Raw genomic sequence first — 21,033 nt, 5'->3', positions numbered from 1 at the left:
AAGGAAACTGAGGCTCTAAGAGAGATGGTGACTTCCCGCAAGTACAGCAGCCTGCCAGGTCAGGGGGCAGGCGAGGGTATCTGACTTCAAAGGTCTCAGCCCAGGCCTTCCCAGTTGTCAACAATCCAGCCCAGTCCCGGAACAAAGCCAGGTGCAGAGCATGTGGTTGGAGGCATGTGCCTTAGCCGCACACAGCTGGGGTGTGGGTTCCTGGCTCTAACAGTTATGAGCCTTCTTTCTTTTATTTAGCCATGGTTCACGGATGCCTGGTACTGGGCCAGACACTGGGACACAGCAGACAGGACTGATGTGACTCCTTCTCTCAGGGTGCTTCACTGATGGAAGAGGAAGATGGTAAATATATAAACAGTTAAATTTAGATAAAATCACAAAGTGGCCAGAACACTCCATCCCACCTTTGGTTTCCTGAGTGGCCCCTAACACAACCTACACCAAAGGACATTATCCGAGTCAGCTCTGAGGCTCAAAGGGAGCAGAGAACCAGGGTTCGATCTCATTAGCTGCGGGGACTCACCCACCTCTCGATGCTCCATTGGTCAGCACTGCAGCTCCTGGTCACCAGCTCCTCTCTTAGCCAACATCGCCATGGCAACTCCAGAGGTGAAGATCTGAATGGTCAAGAGGCCAGCGCTGGCAGGGCCATCCTGTAGCCGAGCAGGTGAGGTAAAGGAGTGTGTTGGGCCAGGTGGGGGATGGAAAGCTGGCACATTGCCCAAAGGCAGTGGTCACTCCTCAGCTCCAGGGGATATGTGACCAGGCAGGACACATGGTACCACAAGGGCCACTGGGACCAGAGCTTCTGAATTTTCAAGACAAACCCCAAATCAGAATCTGGAAGTAAAAGCTGCTGGTTCTTAAGTATGAGTGTCTAGTTCAAAATTATAAGAAACACCGTATTGGGAAAACAAAAATAAAACCCACGTCAATTTCCAAGTTTCAGTCCACTGGCTGCCAGTTTGAGACCTCTTGTCTCTTACAAAACACCCCCCTGCTGTAAGCAGCCCTTCATACTCCACTTTGTACTGAGAGAAAGGCCTTCCAGAGAAAGAAACAGCCCTGGGCTTCCACTCTGTTTGCTGATGCAGCTCTGTTGTCTAAGAAGGAATGTGACTCACTCAAGGTCTCAGAGACCCCACTTCTCAGCTCCTAAACCAAAGCTGCCCCTGTCCATCACCGCAGGAGAACTCACTTTTCTCATTGCAGGCCCTCAGGGTGCAGAACAGGCAGACATTCCTGCTTCCTGTAAAAGTATCTGCCTGGAGGAAGGCATCAAATCCTCCCTGTTTGACCCCCAAATACAGATCGAGCTGATGGCTGTCCCCTTAGAGTGATTTTCCCTGTATCCAAACACTGGCTTCAGACAATTCAAAAAATCAGTCCATCACTGTGCCCGAAATCCCACCAGGATTCACTCTCATCGATTATAGTATTGAGTCTTTTGAAACCTGTAATTGAAAGACACAAGGCTCTCTCTCTCTGGGAGGATCCCAGTCTGGGCCTGGAGAGAATGAGCTCTGGGACAGGTAGTTTAGAAGGAAAAGAGATTAAAAGAGAAGGGGCTCTCTTCCAAAATGGCAGGACTTAGGGGAGCCCCAAGTGTGGCCATGATAGTGGGGGGCCTTCAAGAGGAAGGCACCCGAAAGAGGCCTTTCATAGAGGTCAGTGTTTTCCAAAGCATGGGAAAGGAGGGAAAGAAACGAAGGAGGGAAGAGGTCAGGATGAAGGGGTGGGGAGGAAAGGAGGGAGGGAGACGGAGAAAGGCATGGGGCATGCCTGGCAAAACAGGTCTGCAGGCCAATTCGGCCCGGGAATGAGGCAGATGGACTCAGGCAGCTTCATAAACATGGCTCGGGCTTGGGCCGGTGATAAGGCGCTCTCAGCATGGGACCGAGATCGCAGGTCCCGGTGTGCAGGAACAGCATCTGTGCTGGCGTCTGCTCTGATTGGTCCGTTTGCGGCCAGCGTGGATTCTGATTGGCCAGGAACCAACCCAACCACGTGTTGAGTACTTGGAACTCCACTCCGGCGGATTCCAGACCAAACGACCAAACGGGCCTTGCAAATTGGGGCGGAGGATGGCGCGTCCCTCAGACCCACCCTAATCCGCAGGCACACGTGAGACAGAGAGTCCTAGCATGGGTGAGGGAATGCCTGGAAGAACAGTCACATTTTTCCACCATCACAGTGAAATAGGAACTGAGAATCCAAAATAAAGGTGAAATACATATAAAGACGGTAATTTTCCTGGCACACCTGAATGGCAGAGCCGCGGTACAATCTCGGGTATTCCTCGCCAGTCCCCTGCGAGGGAATATATATACTCTGCCATTTTAGAGAAGGAAACTGAGGTTCTGAGTGGTAACTCACTGAGCAGGGATCGCTGCCTCAAGGGCCCTGACGGTATTGAAGCGATCGTCCTCCGTGCCATCTTCAAAGCTGTTGCTCACTCCGCCTGTGATGCTGGCCGGCCTAGCCACGTCCACGCCACCATGGTTGGCCCCAAAGGAACTCGCCACAGGTCAGGATCTTTGTATTATAAACCGACTTTTAATAATAATAATAAAAAATCTATCATGAATTGAATGAGAAGATCTGTACATTTCAAAGTAAACCAGTGCACGATGCCCTTGCCCTCGGGGGCCCCTCTCCGTTTCTGCCATGGGGTCCTCGTTGGTATCTGTGCCGTCTCTGTCCTGCAACAAGCCCATCTCTTGCAATCTGGTGCAGGGTGGCAAGAGAGGGAAGGCGGCCCCTGGGGGTGCACGGGGCCAAGATGCTGATGGGTCTTCAAGCCTCCAGGGCAGCGGGAAACCCACACCTGATTTCACCCATCAGCCAAGGCTGTAAAGACGCCTCCCTTCTGTCCCAGCTGTGACATTTCCCTGCTGGCAACAGAACCTAGAGGGGACAAACTGCTGGGGGGACAGAGGGGGGATCCTGTGTGTGTCCTTGTGCCCAAGTGGGCAGGGTAGCTTCCTGTCTCTCTAGCTGGCTGAGAAGTCCCAAATGCCCTGCTCCGAGTTAACATCAAAAAATAAATTACAGAAGGTACCACTCAGTGTTTCCTGGCAGCTCGTCTACCTGCAGAGGACAGACACCAGTGTGGGACTGCCTCTCCAATGGATGGTTCAACCCCCTCCAGCCCCCAGGCCTGGCCCAGCCACCTCTCAAACCCTTGTAGCCAGTTGTTCAAAGAACAAAGTAATTCACCCTGATACAGACCAACTGCTGGAGAACCGAGGGTGGGTGGGAAAAGGAACCCTAGTCGATACCTGTAAGCCATATCTTAAGACCCTAATATTAAAAAGATGAAATACTGACATCTTTTGAATTTTCAATAATTTAGTTTTTCTTTTTTTTTTTAGTAGAACTGGGAAAAGTTGTCAATACTACCTTATGCTGGTCCCCTGTTAGACAATATAGCTTTCTTTGAAATTTAAAATGTCAAATATATAATCACGCAACCTGGGGGAAAAAAAATCTCAGCGATACCAACGACAACATAAAAACCTCAAAATAAACCATAGAGAGTTCACGCCATATAAATAAAGTCAGAGCAAATCTCGTGCCCAGGGCTGATGGCTCCAGTTCCAATGGCGCTGATGGCGGAAGCCGGTGCGGCTCTCGACCGTCCTCTTGGTAACAGGTGCTGTGCCCTGTCCCTCTGTCTTTACGGCAGAGGCCCGGCTTCTCCGAGTCCATCGGGCAGATTAGTACAGGGTTAGGGGGGAATCTGGAAGCTAAGGTGAGGAAGAAGAGCAGACACATGTGGTCGCCTGGAATGTGGACGTAGAAGGAAACCAGAGGTTTCCAAAGTGCAGGTTGAGCCATCCCGAGGGAGCTGGGGCCGCGGGCCTCCAGCTGCAGTGCCCGTGACTTCTCCCCTGTGTTCTGGGGACCTGCAGGCCGGAGCCCAGGCCCTGGCTGCACCCATCAGTTCTGTGGGTCCCCAGCACCCCTCGGGCTTCTGGCAGAAGTGTGAAGAACATGCCAGCCCAGGGCCGATCCACCATCTCATCCAGGAGTGGGGGCACTGCTTATCCTCCCAGGAGGTGATGGAGGAGGCCGGACAGATCTTCAAGCAGGCAGGAGAGGAGGTCTCGGGCCAGCTCTGGAGAAGGCCACACGGCCCCCTGTGTCCTCCCAAATCCCAGCTCCAGAGGACGCAGCCAAGCACCAGGCACCTCAGTGTCTAGAGGTCTCCGTCCACCGGCGGCTGGCAGAGGCGGTAGAGCCTGGTGGATGGAGGTGAAGAGGATGAGGACAAGCCAGGCAGGTCAAGGCCTATTATTATTATTGCAACATGTGATCTATGTGAGCGTGTAATCCATGCCCAGAAAACAAAACTCAACAGGTGTAAAAAAGGTGCAGAGTGAAAAATTGATGCCATCCACTTTCCCCTAGTGGTACAGTCCCCGCCCCACAGGAGCCTTGCTCCCTCCAGACTGGCAAGGGGTTTACAAAAACAGACACATATATGTGCGCAGGTTTATGTTAAGATCCTTGTGTGGGTGGGTGTGCATTTTTCCACGCTAATGGTGGCAAAGTAGACCCAGTACTCTGCCACTGGAGTCTTATACTCAATATATCTTGGGGGCCTCTCCCTGCAGCACGTGGGGAGCTACCTTGGTTTTCTTTCTGCATTGGGAGGATTCTGAGCTCTACCCTCAAGTAAGAAGGAGCCACTAATGGGTTTCAAGCAGGGGAGACGGTAGATCTGCTGTGGGGAGAATGATGGCAGGGGGACCAGACAGGAGGCTGCTGTGGTGACCCAGACAAGACAGGGAAGCAAGGTGGCACAGTGGTCAGGAGTGTGGCCTCTGGGCCTAGAATGCCTGGGTTCAGAAGCGCAACTCTGTGGTTCTGTGTGCTAGCTGTGTGACCTTGGACAAGATACTTAACCTCTCTGGGCCTCAGTGTCCCCACCTATCAATGGGGGATAGTAATAGTACCTTGCTCACAGAGTTGTTGTTTGGAGCAAATAAGTTAATATAGGTAAAGATACTAGAGTGGTGCCTGGAGCGGGGGAAGCGACATATAAAAGTATTTAAAAGTAATGAGGGGAGGGACCTCCCTGACAGTCCAGTGGTTAAGAGTCCATGCTTCCACTGCAAGGGGCACGGGTTTGGTCAGGGAACTAAAATCCCGCATGCCAAACGGTGAGGCCAAAAAATAAAAATTAGAAATAAAAAAGTAAAAGTAATGAGGGGAATTCCCTCGCAGTCCAGTGGTTAGGACTCCGCACTTCCACTGCTGAGGGCCCGGGTTCAATCCATGGCCGGGGAACTAAGATCCCACAAGCCATGCCACGTGGCCTAAAAATAAAAATAATAATAATAATAATGAGGGCTAAGAGAGTGCATACAAAAACTAGTGAAACATATATAAGATCTGTATGAGTTCTTGTATTGCTCCAACACCGTTTCCTGGTCTTGACAATGCCCTGTGGTTTCATGAGACATTATTCCTGGCGGGGGGAGCTGAGTGAAGGACCACATGGAAACTCCCTGTACAATTTTTGCAACTTCCTGTGAGTCAAACTATTTCAAAATTAAAAAGTTATTTAAAAATTGTGGGCCTGGGGCTTCCCTGGTGGCACAGTGGTTGGGAGTCTGCCTGCCGATGCAGGGGACGTGGGTTCGTGCCCCGGTCCGGGAGGATCCCACGTGCCGCGGAGCGGCTGGGCCCGTGAGCCATGGCCACTGAGCCTGCGCGTCCAGAGCCTGTGCTCCGCAACGGGAGAGGCCACAGCAGTGAGAGGCCCGTGTACCGCAAAAAAAAAACAAACAAAAATTGTGGGCCTATGTCAACAGCAAAGCAGGGCAGTGTGGATGGAGAGGGAGGACGCACAGTAACGAGTTATTCCTGGGAAAGGGGCTGCACACAGTACCACGAGAAGGTCTGACATCAATGTGGAGATGATGGGCCGTGAGGACAGGATGAGGTAGGTGGGCTGAGGGCTCTGAGGGCAGCAGGGCGGCAGAGAAGGGCGGTGGGTGAGCCGGTGGGGGGCACACAAATTACTGCCCCATGGCTCACTGTGGGGGCCCTGCCTCACTTTCCCAGCCAAAGTGGGAGCTCTGGGAGGTAACAGACTGAGTCGTATTTGTTGTTTCCCAAATGGGGTCCCGTAAATGAGAGGGGAAGCCCCGTCTGAACACCAGCGGGTCTGTCTGGGGTGAAGCCCAGCCCAAGTCCTGGCCTTCACAGAAGGGAGGAGAGGAAAGGAGACGGGGAGGGACAGCCACTCACCGCGGTGCACCCTGGGGCATCTGGTCCTTGACTCGGAGGTTTTTGGCCAGAATCTCCACCCTGGGGCCCTGGGAAGAAAGAACGGTGAGGCCCTGGGCTGCCTCCGCACGGAGTCCAGGGCGCTTGAGGAAGCATGTGGGTGTGGGTGGGCGTAATGGGAGCTGAAATCCTCAGCCCTCTAGATGGGGAGACGGGCAACAGCCCAGTCCCCAGATGGCCCCTCATCCCACCCGGGCTGTGAGTCCACCTCTCCCTGTGTCCACCGGGCCCGGATCTGGGTGCCCTGCACGCAGCCTGGTGGGGCCCCGGGGGATGGGTCCCCTCACCTGCTTCCGCATGATGTCCGTGGCCTGCATGATGCACTTGGGCAGCAGCCCGTGGCTCCGCGCCAGGATGGCTGCCTGCTCCAGGGAGAGGCTCAGGGTGCTCCTGCAGGGGGGCGGCAACAGGGGCGGCAGGTGAGACGGGGGCGACTGCCTTCCCCCCCATGGCCCCCAAGGCCCCAATCAGAGCAGCAGGGACAGAGGACAGAAGTGGGAAAGTGTCCAGATCTGCCCCAACCAAGAGGCACGATCATTCCTGCTTATGTTGAATGGATGCTCCAGCAGAACCAGGCTGCAGAGACACTCAGTCACACCAACCAGGGTGAGAGAACCGGGAAGCTCAGCAGCCCTCTGAGGACCACCTCCTCCCGAGGTCCCATTTCACAGCAGACAAACTGAGGCTCGGTGGGGGGCGGGGGCAGCCACGGCCTCGTCTGGGCTCAACAGGCAGCGGCAGAATCGGGATTCAAACCTGGCCTTCGTCCTCCCGTCCCGGGCCCCCAAACCGCCCAGAGGCCCGCCCCCGCTCAGGGCTCGCACACCTCTGCATGCCCGTGCCGCACATGGTCATCTGGCAGGCCCCCAGGCGGTAGCAGAGCTCGGAGGAGATGGGGATGAGGCCGGCGCCCAAGCTCCCAGCGGCACCGGGCTTGGGGTAGACGAAGGACTTCATGAGGCGGCAGAGCTCGTCCAGGGCATTGATGGGGCGGATCAGCTGCGAGGCACACACACCCGGACGGTCGGAGGAGGCCCCCACCTGTCCTTCCTCCCCGTCATCACCTCCAATCCAGCTCCGTTAGAGCAGCTGTCCTCTCGGCTCACCTCCTATGCTCATGATATATTTCAGGCCTAACCCTCCCATCTAATTCTCTTCACCTGCCCAGGTGCGCCCACGACCAAGCCTCAGCGAACACCCACTCCTGTCCTCTCCAAATAGCAGCACCTCCCCAGGACCAGCCTTCCCTTCTGCTCTGCCCCACCTCCCCTTTCCTGCGTCGCCTGTGCAGACACAGAACACCGGCCAGTGCTTCCTGTGTCGGCTCAGGACTCTGCCGGCCAGACTATCATACAAATTCCCGAAGGGCTGTGCCCAGCCCTTCTCTTGGAGCCCAGCCTCGCGGTCCGAGGCCAGGAGCCCCCAAACCACTGTCAAAATCAAGACCTGACAGGGACTTCCCTGGTGGCCCAGGGGTAAAGAATCTGCCTTCCATTGCAGGGGACGCGGGTTCGATCCCTGGTTGGGGAACTAAGATCCCACACACCGCAGGGCAACTCAGCCTGCGCGCCACGACTACTGAGCTCGCACGCCTCAACTGGAGCCTGCGTGCCGCAAACTACAGAGCCCACGCGCTCTGGAGCCCGCACCACAACAAGAGAAGAGAAAACCCGCGTGCCACAACTAGAGAGAAGCCCGCGCGCCGCAACAAGCGCTGCAACGAAGATCCCGTGTGCCGCAGCGAAGAGCCAGTGCAGCCAAATAAATAAATTAATTAATTAATTAAAAAAAAAAAAGAAATCGAGGCCTGATAGAGCCTGGGCAGAGGGGGAAAGGCCTGCAGCATGCGGCGGGGGGCGCACAGCCCCCCGCAAGGCCGAGTGCAACACGCAGGAATGTGGCCCAGACAGCCAGGTATTCCCACTGCTAAAGATAAACTAGAAGCCTCCGTTTTGCGAGAAATCTTTTGACTTTTAAATGCTGGCAACAAATTGGAAACACACAAAAAGAGCACTGCATGGCCGCATCTGGTGTGAGGCTCCAGCCTCAGAGAGATGCTGCGATGAACAAGGGAGATGCAAGAGGCACAGGTGAGTGGGTGCCAGTGAGAACTCATCATCTAAGGAGCTCTGAAGCAGGTGGGGAAGATGTCAGGATTTCTCGAATGGGGAAGGAGTTATCACAGAAGACTTCCTGGAGGAGGGACGGCAGAGGCCTCTGGGGCATCTCGGCCAGGATTCTGGCTGGGGTGTGACCCTGGGCCCTGTCTGACCGCACGAATCCCCAGCCCTGCCCAAGCTCCACGGCAGGTGAGGGGAAGGAGGGCACACCTGGTCTATCTTCACCGCTGTGGTGCTGGCGTCCGTGGGCAGGTTAGACCGTTCCAGGTAAAATGCCCTGAGAGAGAAAGACGGGGGTGAGGGTAGGGCCGCCACGCCCACCGTCCTCCCAGCCCCTGCCCCACTGCAGCTGCAGCCTCTTTGCCCTCCAACAACTGGAGGAAACAAATCATTAAGAGCGGCTGGCACAGCTCTCCACACCCACAGTCACCTGTTCCTCCAACAGCCCTGGGGGAAGCAGGAAGGGGCCTCCCGGGCACTCCTCAAATGCCACCTCCCCCCGACTGGCCGTCAGAAGCAGCACCGACACACCACTCTCTCTCCCATCCTGCTGTCTCTCTCCTCTGAGCACCCTCATCACTTGACATGTCACACTGCTCTGTTTACTGGGTTATTGCTTAGCTCCCCTTCTAGAACAGCGCTCGGCCAGCTTTTTTTGTAAAGGGCCAAAGAGTAAATATTTTAGGCTGTGTAGACCAGCCTCTATGAAGATGCTACTCAGCTCTGCTGTTGCAACACAAAAGCAGCCAGAGACGATACACACTTGGATGAACGTGGCTGTGTGCTAATAAAACTTTACTGACAAAACAGGGGGTGGGCCGGACCACAGCAGCTCTAGAATCTACCCTCCATGAAGAACAGGCTTTGTTTGGTCGCTGTTGACTCCCAAGCGAGCACCCAGAACAGAACCTGGCCTATGGAAGGCCTTGAGTGACAGGTGCGGAATGAAAGAGAGATGAGTGAATGATTACAGCGGCAATTTTTAAAATATTCAGCGAACGGCACAGAACAGATTGATGGCATCGAATGATCCAGAGAGATGCCGGTTATAATAATACAGGTCGATGTTTTCCCTGAACAGACATATGAAAGCATCGTTCTCCCATTTCCAAATACTAAAGCCCTTACCACACCCTGAAACCCCGGTCTCCTAATTCTCTGCCCACCTTCTTCACGGAGGGAGAAGGTGAGGCAGAAGTAGGAACGGGCTGGGATGGGGGCAGCAGTAGTGGGAGCTGCCTCCTTGGGCCCCAGGTTTCCTCCTGGCGGATGTGACCCCTACTCTTTCTTCTCTCTGGGGGTCTCCCCTGAGCAGGGCCGAGGCTCTGGAGTCACGTCCCTCACTCACAGGCTCAAGAATCCCAGGGCCCCTGTCCCAGCTCCCCCCCCATGCAGAATGAAACAGGCATCTCCCCCCAGATGGAAGGAGCTGCTTTGAAGCCAAGCCGACCCAGTCTAGCTGCGTGACTTGGGCAAGCTGGGTGTGCTCTCTGGGCATCAGTTTCCTCAGAATGGCTGAGTTAGAATGGCTGCCAGTGACTGCTGTGAGAATCTGATGAGCTCGTGTAGGCAGAGAGCCTGGCGCACAGTAGATGCTCAAGAAAGGGCACTGCCCGCCCCCGCACTGGGGGCCCGTCCGGTGCCTTACACGCTAATGCTCACTCCCCGTGACAGTGTTCAGAATCCTGCCCCCATCATGTAGCCCATGCAGATACCTGAGTTTGCGGTAATACTGCTGAACCTTCTCCAGGGACTGGGCATTGATCTCCTGCTGCAAATCGTCCACCGTCTGGCTGCCTGGAGGAGGCGGTGCCTCCATGTTCTCCAGAGCTGTGAAGGAAGAAGAGCAAGGGCAGGTGCTTGGCTCCCGGTGTGCACGGCCATCCCCAGTGGGCCCCACTCAGCCCGTCCCCGCGGCTCACCTTTCGTGAAGAGCACGGTGTGCAGCCTTAGACTGGCCCCGCTCTCCAGGCGGGAGGGCAGCTTGGAGAAGTGATAGCTATCCAGGTAGAAGATAACCTTCAGTGCCTGCCGGCTGCCCTCGATGTGGTAGAAGACGTTGGTGTCTGGTGGGGGACGTGGTGGGGCAGAGGGCTCACCATCAAGGCCGGAGGGGCCCCACCCCACCTCCGCGAGGGCAGCTACAGACCTCCTTCAGATCGCCACTGTGATGTCCCAGGACCTCCCTGTCTGCCCACCCCAGAGCCGCGGCTTCAGACCTTCCTGCCCTCCCACAGTCTCGGGGCACCTCAGATAGCCCCGTCCCCCTACCACTCAGAGGAGCAGCCTCTGACCTCCCTTTTCACCTCCCTTGACAGGTCCCAGTTTCTACTGCTTAACTCTTACACCTGACATTGATTCTGCCCAGCTGCGGAGTTGTCCCTGTTTATCTTCAGAGCCTCACCAATGCTCCTTCTACCCCTCACCTGGTAGCCCAGGGCCTCTAACTGGCAAAAGCTACCCTCAAACAGCACCTGCATCTTATTTACACCCATAGCAAAGAGCTTGTGGCAGGGGTGGCACTAACACCCCATCCTGCACCCATAGCAGACATCACTAATTGATGGATAATTCTCCCTGAGCCCAAGCTGGCCTACAGACAGGCAGCCACTGCCAACCAATTCCAGTTGGTACCTGAAATGAAACCCATTGTGCTTCTAGACTCTAGTTTACACATTCTCAACAGGGTGATATCACCTCCAAGGAGGTAAAAATTGGTTTTGGGGGCAAAGGCAAAAAAAAAAACCACTTACTCTTTTTATATGTAAATCACATATATACATATAGTACATAAACAGATATATAGTATATCCATGATATAAAAATTTCATGGGGGTGTGGGCGATTAGGAAAAAATTGTCTAAACAAGCTCCTTAGGGAGGTGATAATAAAAAACAACAACAAAAAAAGCAGCGGTTCTCAAACTAGCATGCTTCAAAATCACCGGGAGGGCTTGCTGACACACATTTCTGGGCTCTGCTTCCAGTTTGGGATTCAGCAGGTCTGGGATGGGGCCTGAGAATTAGGCTAACAAGCTTCCAGGTGCCGCTGGTCCAGGGATCACACTCAGAGAACCATGGCTCTAGAACCGAGCGCAGTGATTCTCAGTCCTGGCTATACATCAAAGTCACCTGGAAAGTTTATCTTGAATCCCAATGCCCAGGATCCACCCCACAGGCTGAATCCAAATCACCAGGGCTGGGACTGGGACTGAGGCATCAGTGTCTGAAAAGCTCCCTGGGCGATCCCAGTGCAGCCAGGGCTGAGACCCACTGGACCACAATGTGAGCTCCAGGAGGGCAGAAACCATGGCTGTATATCTCTCCACTGTGGCCCAGAACCTAAAACTGAGCCTGACACGTATCATGTGCTCGAAATTATGGGTATGTGGATAGATGGATGAGTGTGTGGGTGGATGGGTGATGGATGGATGGATGGATGGATAAATGGATGGGTGGATGGATGAGTAGATGAATGAGTGGATGAGTGGGTAGGCGAGTGGAAAGATGGGTGGGAGGGAGGGAGAAAGAAAGGAAAGAAGAAAATTATGGTGTAAGTTCTTAGAAAATCTTAACACGTCTTCATCCCACCGAAGGCTATCTCTAGGAGTTTTAATAAGAACTGGGTACCGGCTGTTTTTCCCTCTTAAGCGCTCTTGGAGACGGCTGGGTTTATAAAAAAAAGAGACCCTCTCCTTCCCTGTATGTTGGGAGCATGAGGTTTGAAAGCACTGGGTCCTGGGTCAACTTTAGGCAGCTGGCCTGGTGGCAGGGGGAGGGACAGGGTGACCCCAGAGCAGTCCCTTCCACCCCAGAACCCTGACTCTCACGGTGGGGGTGGGAGGAATCACTCACTGGCCACGTAGTTCTCGTCCAGCTGCTTGAAGGAGAAGGTGACATTGTCCAGCTCCGACAGGGTCACCCAGATGTCCTCCAACATGGTCCGTTCCTCTTTCTGCAAGAGCAAGACAGAGTGGAGGAGTCACAGGTGCCACCCCTGCCCCAGGTTTCACTTCAAGATGCTGTGATTCAACTCTAGTTGACACACCAGGCTGTGGCGCTACCAGGCATGAGGTCTTGCGCAGGTCTCTCTGGGGCTGGACGTGAGATCATGTTTGCTCCAGGCCTGTCCTCCACCTCCCAGGTCAGAGCCCATCTCTGCTCTAACATGCGGGGTGGTCCTCTTACCCGGGTCAACCCACCAATCCCACTGAACCATTCCAACGCAGCACCCAGCTCAGAGCCTGCATATCCTGGCAACTGCTAAATTAACACACTGGGTCCCGGTGGCCTCATCAGAGAAGAACGTGAGGGCTGGGTGCTCAGTTCCAGAAACCAATGAGAGGGTGTCTCCCACCAGGCAGGCACCCGTCTGCAACATCGGCCAGCAGAGGGCGCACCACGCCACTCTTTCCCAAACCGCCGCAGCTGTGGCTTCCTGTCCGGCCTAGGAAAATGTCTAGGAGGCTCAGGGCTGCAAGGTGTGGGGAGCTCAGGCCTGGGCACACGGGTGGAGGGGCAAACAGCACAGAGCAAGTGCTGCTGCCGGCTGGATTTCTGGGGGGGGCATCGGCTCTGGGTACCAGCACCCTGAAATGCTGAGTCATTGGCTCTGCCTCCTCCCGGAGCTGGTAGCGGGACCCACCCTGATTCTGAGCCCTGCGAGTGGATGGACAGGGCACTCAGAGATAAAAGAGATGTGGAGAAGGCAGGGCAGTCTGGGGGAACCAGGTCTAGAGTCAGACTCCCAGGTTCACACAGGTTCCCTGGGCCTCAGTGTCCTCATCCTTAAAAAGTGGGTGGTAAAGGACCTGCCTGGGGGCTACTGCAAGAACTAAACAAGGTGTTATTTGCATCAACAAAGTTCACCTGGATTACCACAAAAGCCTGCTCACTGGTCTCCCAGTTTCTGCCCTTGCCCCTCTACACTCTTCCCCACCCCGCAGCCTGGGTGATCCTTTAAGTATCAAAGTCAGATCCGGTCCCTCCTCTTCTCAAAACCCTCCCCTGACTGCCACCCACTCAGAGTAACAGCCAAAGTCCTACAACAGCCTGCAAGACCCCGAACAGTCAGACCCCAGTTAATTCTCAGGACTCACCTCCCCCACCTTCCCCGGGCTCACGCACTCTATTCCAGCCGCACTGGGTACCTCGTTATATCTCAAACACTGCGTGCAGCCTCCTGCCTCAGGACCTTTGCACCTGCTGTTCTCTCTGCCTGGAGGGCTCCTCCCCAGTGTCCTCATGGCTCACCCCCTCCCCTCCTTCGGTTCTTAGGTCAGATGTCACCTCTCACTGAGGCCCTCAGTGGCTGCCTTATCAAAACTTTCAACTGCCACCACCCCAGACATTCCCCTTAGCCCTTAACACTATAAATGAGGGTTTCTCAACTGCAGCACTACTGACACTTGGGGCCAGATAATTCTCTGCTGGGGGGTGGGGACGGGGTGAGCATTCTGTGTGTTGTAGGTTTAGCAGCCTCCCTGGCCTCTACACACCACATGCCAGTAGTACTTCCTCTTCCCTCAGCTGTGACAACCAAAAATGTCTCCAGAGATTGCCAAGTGTATCCTGGGGGCAAAACTGCCCTGGTGAGAACCACTGGTCTGTACCATCCCTGGTCCTTAGTTGTTTATGTCTATCTCCCCAAAATCAGGGTATAAGGTCCCTGAGTAAACGAACTCTCTGTTTTGTCCACTGCTGGGTCCCCAGTGCCTGTAACAGTGACACATAGTAGGTGCTCGATAAACAGCCGCTGAATGAATGAACGGGGTGGGCGACAGCCTGAGCAAGACCTCCCCCGCCCCCCACTCACCGCGGCCGGCGAGAGCAGGGACTGGCAGTGCAGGAGGACGCCAGTGGCCGCCACCTGCTCCAGCCACTTGCGGCTGGCGTCCCGGCTGCTCTCCTCGTACTCGCCGTTGTTGTTGTAGCGGTAGCTCAGGGCCGCCAGCAGCTGCTCGGAGAAGGTGCACACGGCGGCCACCAGTGCCTGGCAGAAGATGCTGTCCCTCCGCAGCTGCAGCTCCGTGTCTGTGGGCAGAGGGGATGGGGAGGGGGCTCCTGTGCCATCAGCAGGCCTGCACCCCACAACCCGGGGCCCGGGACTAGCCTCCACTCCCCGACACGACCACCCATCCGGGGCCAACTGGCAGACAGAATTCATTCATCCCAGGCACCAAAGGCAACTCCACAAAACTCAACTCTCCAAAAGCCAAGCCAATCCGTGGAAAAACTCAGCCCTCTCAATGACCCATCTCCCTACGTAAAACAACAGAACAACTTGTGATTTTCCAAAGGCTTTCCCCAAACCCTTACCCTCAGCTGTTCATTTATTAGGAAATTTCTCAGCATTCATTGAGAGTGATGATGCCAGCTCCATGTTTTAAGAAATGCAGTTTACCATTTTCTCTATTTTTGAGAAGTATGCCTTCTTCTTATCATCCCCCACCACCACTTCCTTGTCCCCTGCTTGTGATGTGATTTACAGAACTGGCCAATTTTGGGCAATCAGTCATTCAGGGTCCTAATATCCTGGAAGGGATTTTTTCCTTTTCTTTTGGCTGTGCCACGCAGCTTTCGGGATCTTAGTTCCCTGACCAGGGATCAAACCCGGGCCCCAGCAGTGAAAGCACCGAGTCCTAACCACCGGACCACCAGGGAATTCCCTGGAAGGGATTATTTTTGCTTGTTTGTTTTTGTTTTTGTTTTTGCTGTACGTGGGCCTCTCACTGCTACAGCCTCTCCCGTTGCGGAGCACAGGCTCCGGACGCGCAGGCTCAGCGGCCATGGCTCACGGGCCCAGCCGCTCCGCGGCATGTGGGATCTTCCTGGACCAGGGCACGAACCCGTGTCCCCTGCATCAGCAGGTGGACTCTCAACCACTTGCGCCACCAGGGAAGCCCTGGAAGGGATTATTTTTGATGACTGGCTCTAGCTAATGGGTTTTCAGTGACCAATTTTGACCCAGATCCTATTCTAGCTGCCCCTTGGCTGAGAATTTCTGGAAGGAAGGGAGGGACAGAGAACACCTCCAAGATTCCCCTAGGCCCCCGTCAGCCCCTCCTCCACCCCACTGTCTTCGGGGTAGGAAGCCCCAGGCTGGGGCTGAGGGCTCTACCGGCAAAGAGCCTCCCTAATTGTCGGTGCTCTATCCTGTGTCCTCGTCAAGATCAGCCCAGGCCTGGGAAGTGGCAAGAGACAGTGCTCCTGGCTCCAGGGCCCTGAGACTTGTCCCCCGGACACAAGAGGAAGAAGTGAGGTCTGAGTAGTTCTTGGAGGGGCTAGAGGCCATGGTGTTACCTCCCCCTGTGCAGACCCCGATGACCAGGGGAAAGTCAACCTTTGCCGGCAGAAGAGGCCTTCCCCGGGGTGCGGTCATGGGCACTGGCTGCCAGGGGGGCCTCTCCCGGATGCACCTGGGTGTGTGCAAATCACAGACAGCTGCCCCTTCGAAGCCCTCACCTGTGCATTTCAGCAAGGCCAGGAGCAGCTGGTTCTTTCCATCTGGAAGGAGAAGGAGATGGGCTGAGAGGGGTTAGCAGAAGCAGCAAGCCGAGCCAGGCCTCCCCACAGCCCACGTGCCTGCCCCTTCTCGCAGTGAAGCTCTGGGCACACAGAGCTGCGCTCAACAAGCTTCGACTGAATGTTGAGCAGATTCCAGAAACGTTTGGACGTGCAGGGGATGAAACCCCAACTTTTAGCTGCACCCCCACTGTCTATACAGAGACTCAAACCAGCCCCTCCAACTGATGGGCCAGAGCCCCCAGCCCACACCTTGTACCTGTGCGTGGGCACACCCTGACACACGCGTGTATGTACATGTGGGAGCACACTCAGACCACGTACACTCACACGTGTACTCAGGTACTTATTCACATCGTCCTACACAGCCAAGCCCTGCCCACGTGTAGACAAAGCCCAGACCTTCCAGACACAGGCCTAACACCCTGGTCTCTTTCCGTCAAATAAAGGCTCTTGGGCCCAGAAGGGGCTTAAAAGAAAAATCTGAAAGGACCCTGGATTTGCCCTCTTGTGATACATTCTGTCCTGGGGAGGCACTAAGATGCAGGGCAGGGTGTGGTAATAACACCAGCAAATGCTTACTGAGGGCTTACTGTGTGCCAGGCCCTGCACTAAGTGCCTTGTTTGTACTGACGCGTTTATCCTTCACAACAATACTATGAACCCATTTTACACATGAAGAGACTGGAGCACAGAGAAGTCAAGGAATTTGCTAAGGTCGCACAGCCAATAAGTGGGAGAGCTGGGGTTCGAGCACTGGCCATCTGGCTCCGGAGTCCATGCTCTTCACCAGTCACAGTTTCGGAAGACAGGACAGCTCAGGGCCAACACAGACTTCCAAGTCAGAGGGTGCTGTTCCTGGGGTCATGACCCTGGGGACAAGCACCTCCTGCTGTCCTGGTCAGATGTCTCCCTGGCCTGGGATCCTTCTAACCCAGGAGTCCCAGGCTCAAATGCTGCCAAGGGCCAGGCAGGTAATATAAGGTGCATGAAGCAGACCCCAGGCCACAGGGCATGGTGGGATCCATGTGGACTGGAAGGCACCCCTCCCCCACCTAAAGAGGGTGGCCACCACTCATCTCCAGCCAAGTGGGGTCTCGGATTATAAATGCTGGCAGCAGATTCACATTTTTTAATGCTGTAGCATCAAAAATTACCTGGCGGCCCAAGTCTGATCAGGACCCACCCACCCCCCAACTTGTAACCTGGTTAATAAACAAAAGGAACTGAACTACATCCACAATTTTGGAAGCTGAGAAGGAACAAGTTCAGCCTTCTTAGCCTCCTGACTCTGCAAGGAAGCCCCAGGCACCCGAAATCAGCGGTTCCTTGATCAAGTGTGTACTGTCCCAGGGCCTTGCCCAGGGCAGGACACAGCTGAGAAAGGGACACTCTCTCTTCCTGTCCTCTCCCTGGACCTGGAGAGACATGGGGCACGGAGATGGACCCATTCCTGATCCTTCCACGTTGCACATCAAGAACCAAAGGCCACAAAACCTCCACATCACAGCCTTCCCTGCCCAACTGACCTTCCACGTATCTCTGAATGTTGTCCACCAGGGTCTTGATGGAATTGGGGAGGTTCCAGGGGTCCTCCTGGATGCTGATCTGGATCAAGCTGCGGCCACGAATTGTACACTCCTCTTTCTGTTTGAACTCTGGGGCAGAAAGTGACATGAGGGCAGGAAAGGGACAATTAGATAGCTTTGGAAAATGGGGGCACAAAGGCCTCTGTACCATCACTAGATTCCAAAGCTCAGAATCTTAGGTCAAGGATGCTGGCAGGACTCTAGGGCACTATCTGGTCCATGGAAGGCAAACACATGGTAAGTGTGCTACGAATTCATAGTATCACACTCATGGCAGACGCTGCTGATCAATCTCAGCACGCCTTCCCGCTCGTCTGAGGCTGCGACTCCTCACAGGTGCAACAAATCCAATGCAGACATCACAAATCAATCAGGGCATGCTTGTCTCCTAAGCCTGGATGTAGTCACGGAAGGATTCTCGGGGACTACCTCCTCACAGCCACAACCAATCGAGCTGGCACGTGAGTTGTAACCTAGCGTAACCTTTTCCCTACACAGAGGAGGAAGTCCAGGCACAGAGTGGAAAAGTGACTTGCCTCAAGTCACACAGCAGGGTAGTGAGAGAAAAGGGACTTGAACCTGGCCCCAGACAAGCAAACACAGGTCCCCGCTCCTTTGGCCTCTTCCCTGCTACAAAGTCCCAGGTTTCTGAGATGTGTGGTTTTGTTTCCTCTGAGTTTGACATTTCTTCTTTCTAAGGTCCATCCCAGGGAGAGATGATCCTGAGACAGCAGGAGGGAGAGCTGAGCTAGGGCACCCCAACTTCTCACCACTTCTGACCCTCACTTAGGAGCAACTGCCTGTTTCTTTTCCCGTCTCCTGAACTCTACTGGAAGCTCCTTGAGGTCAGAGGCAGTGTCACCTTCATCTAATGGGCCCCAGGGCCCAGCACAAGGCCTGACACAAGCTGGTTCTTGGAAAGTATTTACTGGATGTATGAATGCATGGATGCATGAAGTAGACAGATGGGTGGATGAGTGGGTAGGTGGATGGGTGGATGGATGGATGGATAGATGAATGGATGGATGGATGATGGATGGACGGATGGATGGACAGATAAATAGGTGGGTGGATGGGTAAATGGGAGGAGAAGTAAATAGAGGGACATAAAAGTCAATCTTTTTCTCTCAATCGTTTCAAGAAGAAGGTCTCAGTTTGGTGCTGGTAAGTCCTTAACACTTCTTTAACTCACTAATCCCCCTCAGGAATAAAGAACAAAGAGCTCTGGGCAGGCAACAGTGCCTAACTACAGTACAATGACATTTTTTGTTGCTGTTTCCATTGGATTTATCATTATTTTATGACATTTTATACTGGTTTTCCATTTACAGGGAGTTAAATAAGGTCCTTTCAAAATTGAATTTTTTAAAGGGAGACAGTTTGATCTATCAATAATATGGGCAGCAAATGAATATGGTTTAAAAAATGTAAAGATGTTGGCAGATTCTGTGAATATGTCTAAAACGATGAAGGGGCTGTGGGGGTGTCTGAGGTTTGGCAAATCGTGCTCCAGTCCTTCCCCTCATGTTATAAACAGGCAGACGGAGGCCCAGAAAGGCTCAGGGACCAGCCCAGCGGTCCACACACTTTTTCTGTAAAGAGTCAGATAGGAACTGATTTAGGCTTTGCAGGGTATACAGTCTCTGTCACATGTTCTTTCTTTCGTTCCGTTTTAACAATCCATTATAAATGAAGTCATTCTGAGCTCACAGTCTGTACAAAAACAGGCCATGGGCTGGATCTGCTGACTGCCCCTGGACTGACCCACGGCCATTCAACAGGTGAGGGGCAAAGCTGAGAACGTGGCCCAGGTGGCCTGACGCCTGTCCAGCACACGTCACCCATTGCAGCCCGTCTCCCCGACGGATGCTGGATGTCATCCCTCACCCTGCCTGGGGACTCTTCTCTGCTCACCTTGTAAGCTGTGGTCCATGGGGAAATGCCTGGTCTCTTCAAAAGCTCTGCTCATGACTGGCCCCTTGAGGAGTGCATGGATGGAGTCCACCTGGGTGGCGGGAAGCTCTGGGTTAGTTTGGCCCACAGGGCCCTCCAAGTTGCAGGGACTCATTACTCATAGCCCCTGCCCCGGCTCCTGGCTTATGGGTTCTTACCAGGGGTGATGGGAAGAACTCAAGGTCAGGCCGGAGTTGGGACAAAGGTCCTACCTGGTTAAAGAGGTGCTCCAGGCAGCCATGAAGCTTGTCCTGCTTGTCTGACGGGATCCTCATGTCACAGGGAAGCTCGTCCCCTTGCAGAAGGAAGAAACCACAGCCATCAACTATTACTGCCCCATCTCACACCTTCCCAGCCTCTTTCTCAAGAAAGCAATGTAGCTACAGAGCTCCAAAACCCACAGTGGACTTGGAGTCTGATAGACCCAGGTCCTGGCTGTGTGACACTGCACAAATCACTTGACCTCTCTGCACCTCGGTTTCTTCATCTGCAAAATGGGCAACAGGAACTAAAACATTACACAGTTGTAAGTCAATGTTGTTAGTTTTCACTCTGCAGACGAGGAGACAGAAAGTCAGATATAAGGAACCGGATCCCAATCTCCTGATTCATCCCCCAGCCATTTCATTTAAATCCGCTGCCACATGTAAGTGCCTTCCTAAAACCTCCCCAGGGATAGTTTTTGCAGCTGAATATCTTATGTGATGAAATATTTACCTAAAGTTCAGAAATATCTCTGATTTTACGTGAGCTTCTTTTTCTTCTGTTAAACTGAAGTATAATTAAAATTAAAATTTTTATGCACAGATACTACCTCTGGAAGGACACATAGGGCAGTAGTGACAGCGGGAGCTTGGGAACCGGGAGGCCGGGTAACAAGGGTGGGAGGGAGGTTTGTCACTACCCACCCTCTCATGCCTTTTGAATTATGAACCATGTGGATGTCTGTCTTATTCACAAAATAAAATTTTTAAAGGCTGAAATCAATAAAACTAAAATAAAAACAAATTTCAGTCTTTCAGTAAAAATTCCAAGTAACATAGAATCTAATTTATAAAATCTTATTTATGTCTGTCTGTCCCTCCAGCCGTCCACCCACATTTCTCCACATCTGTGCAGAAATACATGTTCACCAGCAATCCCCAAATATAATCAATAGTCATTTCTGGGGGAGAAGTTGAGATACTGACTTATTTCCATGTACTTCTTTTGAACTTCCCTGTGTCATTTGAATTTTTGGTTTGAGCATGTGTCATTCACGGAAACCATCAGGTCGCCCTATTTTAGTAACGTTGGAGCCCTCACCACAACATGTAACTGCATCGTGTATGTTTTTATTTGTCCCGTGTCCGTGGCGTTCACGGAGAACGTGAGGGCCGGGATCTTTGTCTTTTCATTCACTGCCGTGGTCCCAGCACATTAACTGGTGCGCAATAAATGTCTGCTAAAGGACTGAAGGAAAACCACTACCACACCATGCAAAGTAATAGAAGACAATATAACACGGAGCAAAGCATAACAAAATAAAAATAAACA

The 21,033-nt window shown here is 53.6% G+C and overlaps 1 protein-coding gene across 4 annotated transcripts in view; it reads right to left on the bottom strand.

Moving 5' to 3' along the window:
• Window positions 1-2,546: 2,546 nt before the first annotated feature.
• Window positions 2,547-21,033, bottom strand: part of PREX1 (phosphatidylinositol-3,4,5-trisphosphate dependent Rac exchange factor 1) — a 217,770-nt gene continuing 199,283 nt past the window's right edge. For all 4 annotated transcript variants that reach the window (XM_029219974.1, XM_029219975.1, XM_029219972.1 and 1 more), the window contains 13 exons: window positions 19,710-19,792; window positions 19,459-19,549; window positions 17,485-17,613; window positions 15,896-15,937; window positions 14,247-14,464; window positions 12,287-12,386; window positions 10,355-10,498; window positions 10,148-10,262; window positions 8,643-8,709; window positions 7,139-7,311; window positions 6,600-6,702; window positions 6,274-6,341; window positions 2,547-4,256 (listed from right to left, as the gene is read on the bottom strand). In XM_029219974.1, coding sequence (XP_029075807.1) covers window positions 4,214-4,256; window positions 6,274-6,341; window positions 6,600-6,702; window positions 7,139-7,311; window positions 8,643-8,709; window positions 10,148-10,262; window positions 10,355-10,498; window positions 12,287-12,386; window positions 14,247-14,464; window positions 15,896-15,937; window positions 17,485-17,613; window positions 19,459-19,549; window positions 19,710-19,792 — 1,376 coding nt within the window. In that variant the 3' untranslated portion in view covers window positions 2,547-4,213. The remainder of the gene's footprint in view (window positions 4,257-6,273; window positions 6,342-6,599; window positions 6,703-7,138; window positions 7,312-8,642; window positions 8,710-10,147; window positions 10,263-10,354; window positions 10,499-12,286; window positions 12,387-14,246; window positions 14,465-15,895; window positions 15,938-17,484; window positions 17,614-19,458; window positions 19,550-19,709; window positions 19,793-21,033) is intronic.

This window comes from Monodon monoceros, unplaced genomic scaffold (genome assembly GCF_005190385.1).
Source record: "Monodon monoceros isolate NGI ecotype Baffin Bay Population unplaced genomic scaffold, NGI_Narwhal_1 Super_Scaffold_13, whole genome shotgun sequence".
Classification (NCBI taxonomy): domain Eukaryota; kingdom Metazoa; phylum Chordata; class Mammalia; order Artiodactyla; family Monodontidae; genus Monodon; species Monodon monoceros.
This window is presented reverse-complemented; position numbering and strand designations above follow the sequence as displayed.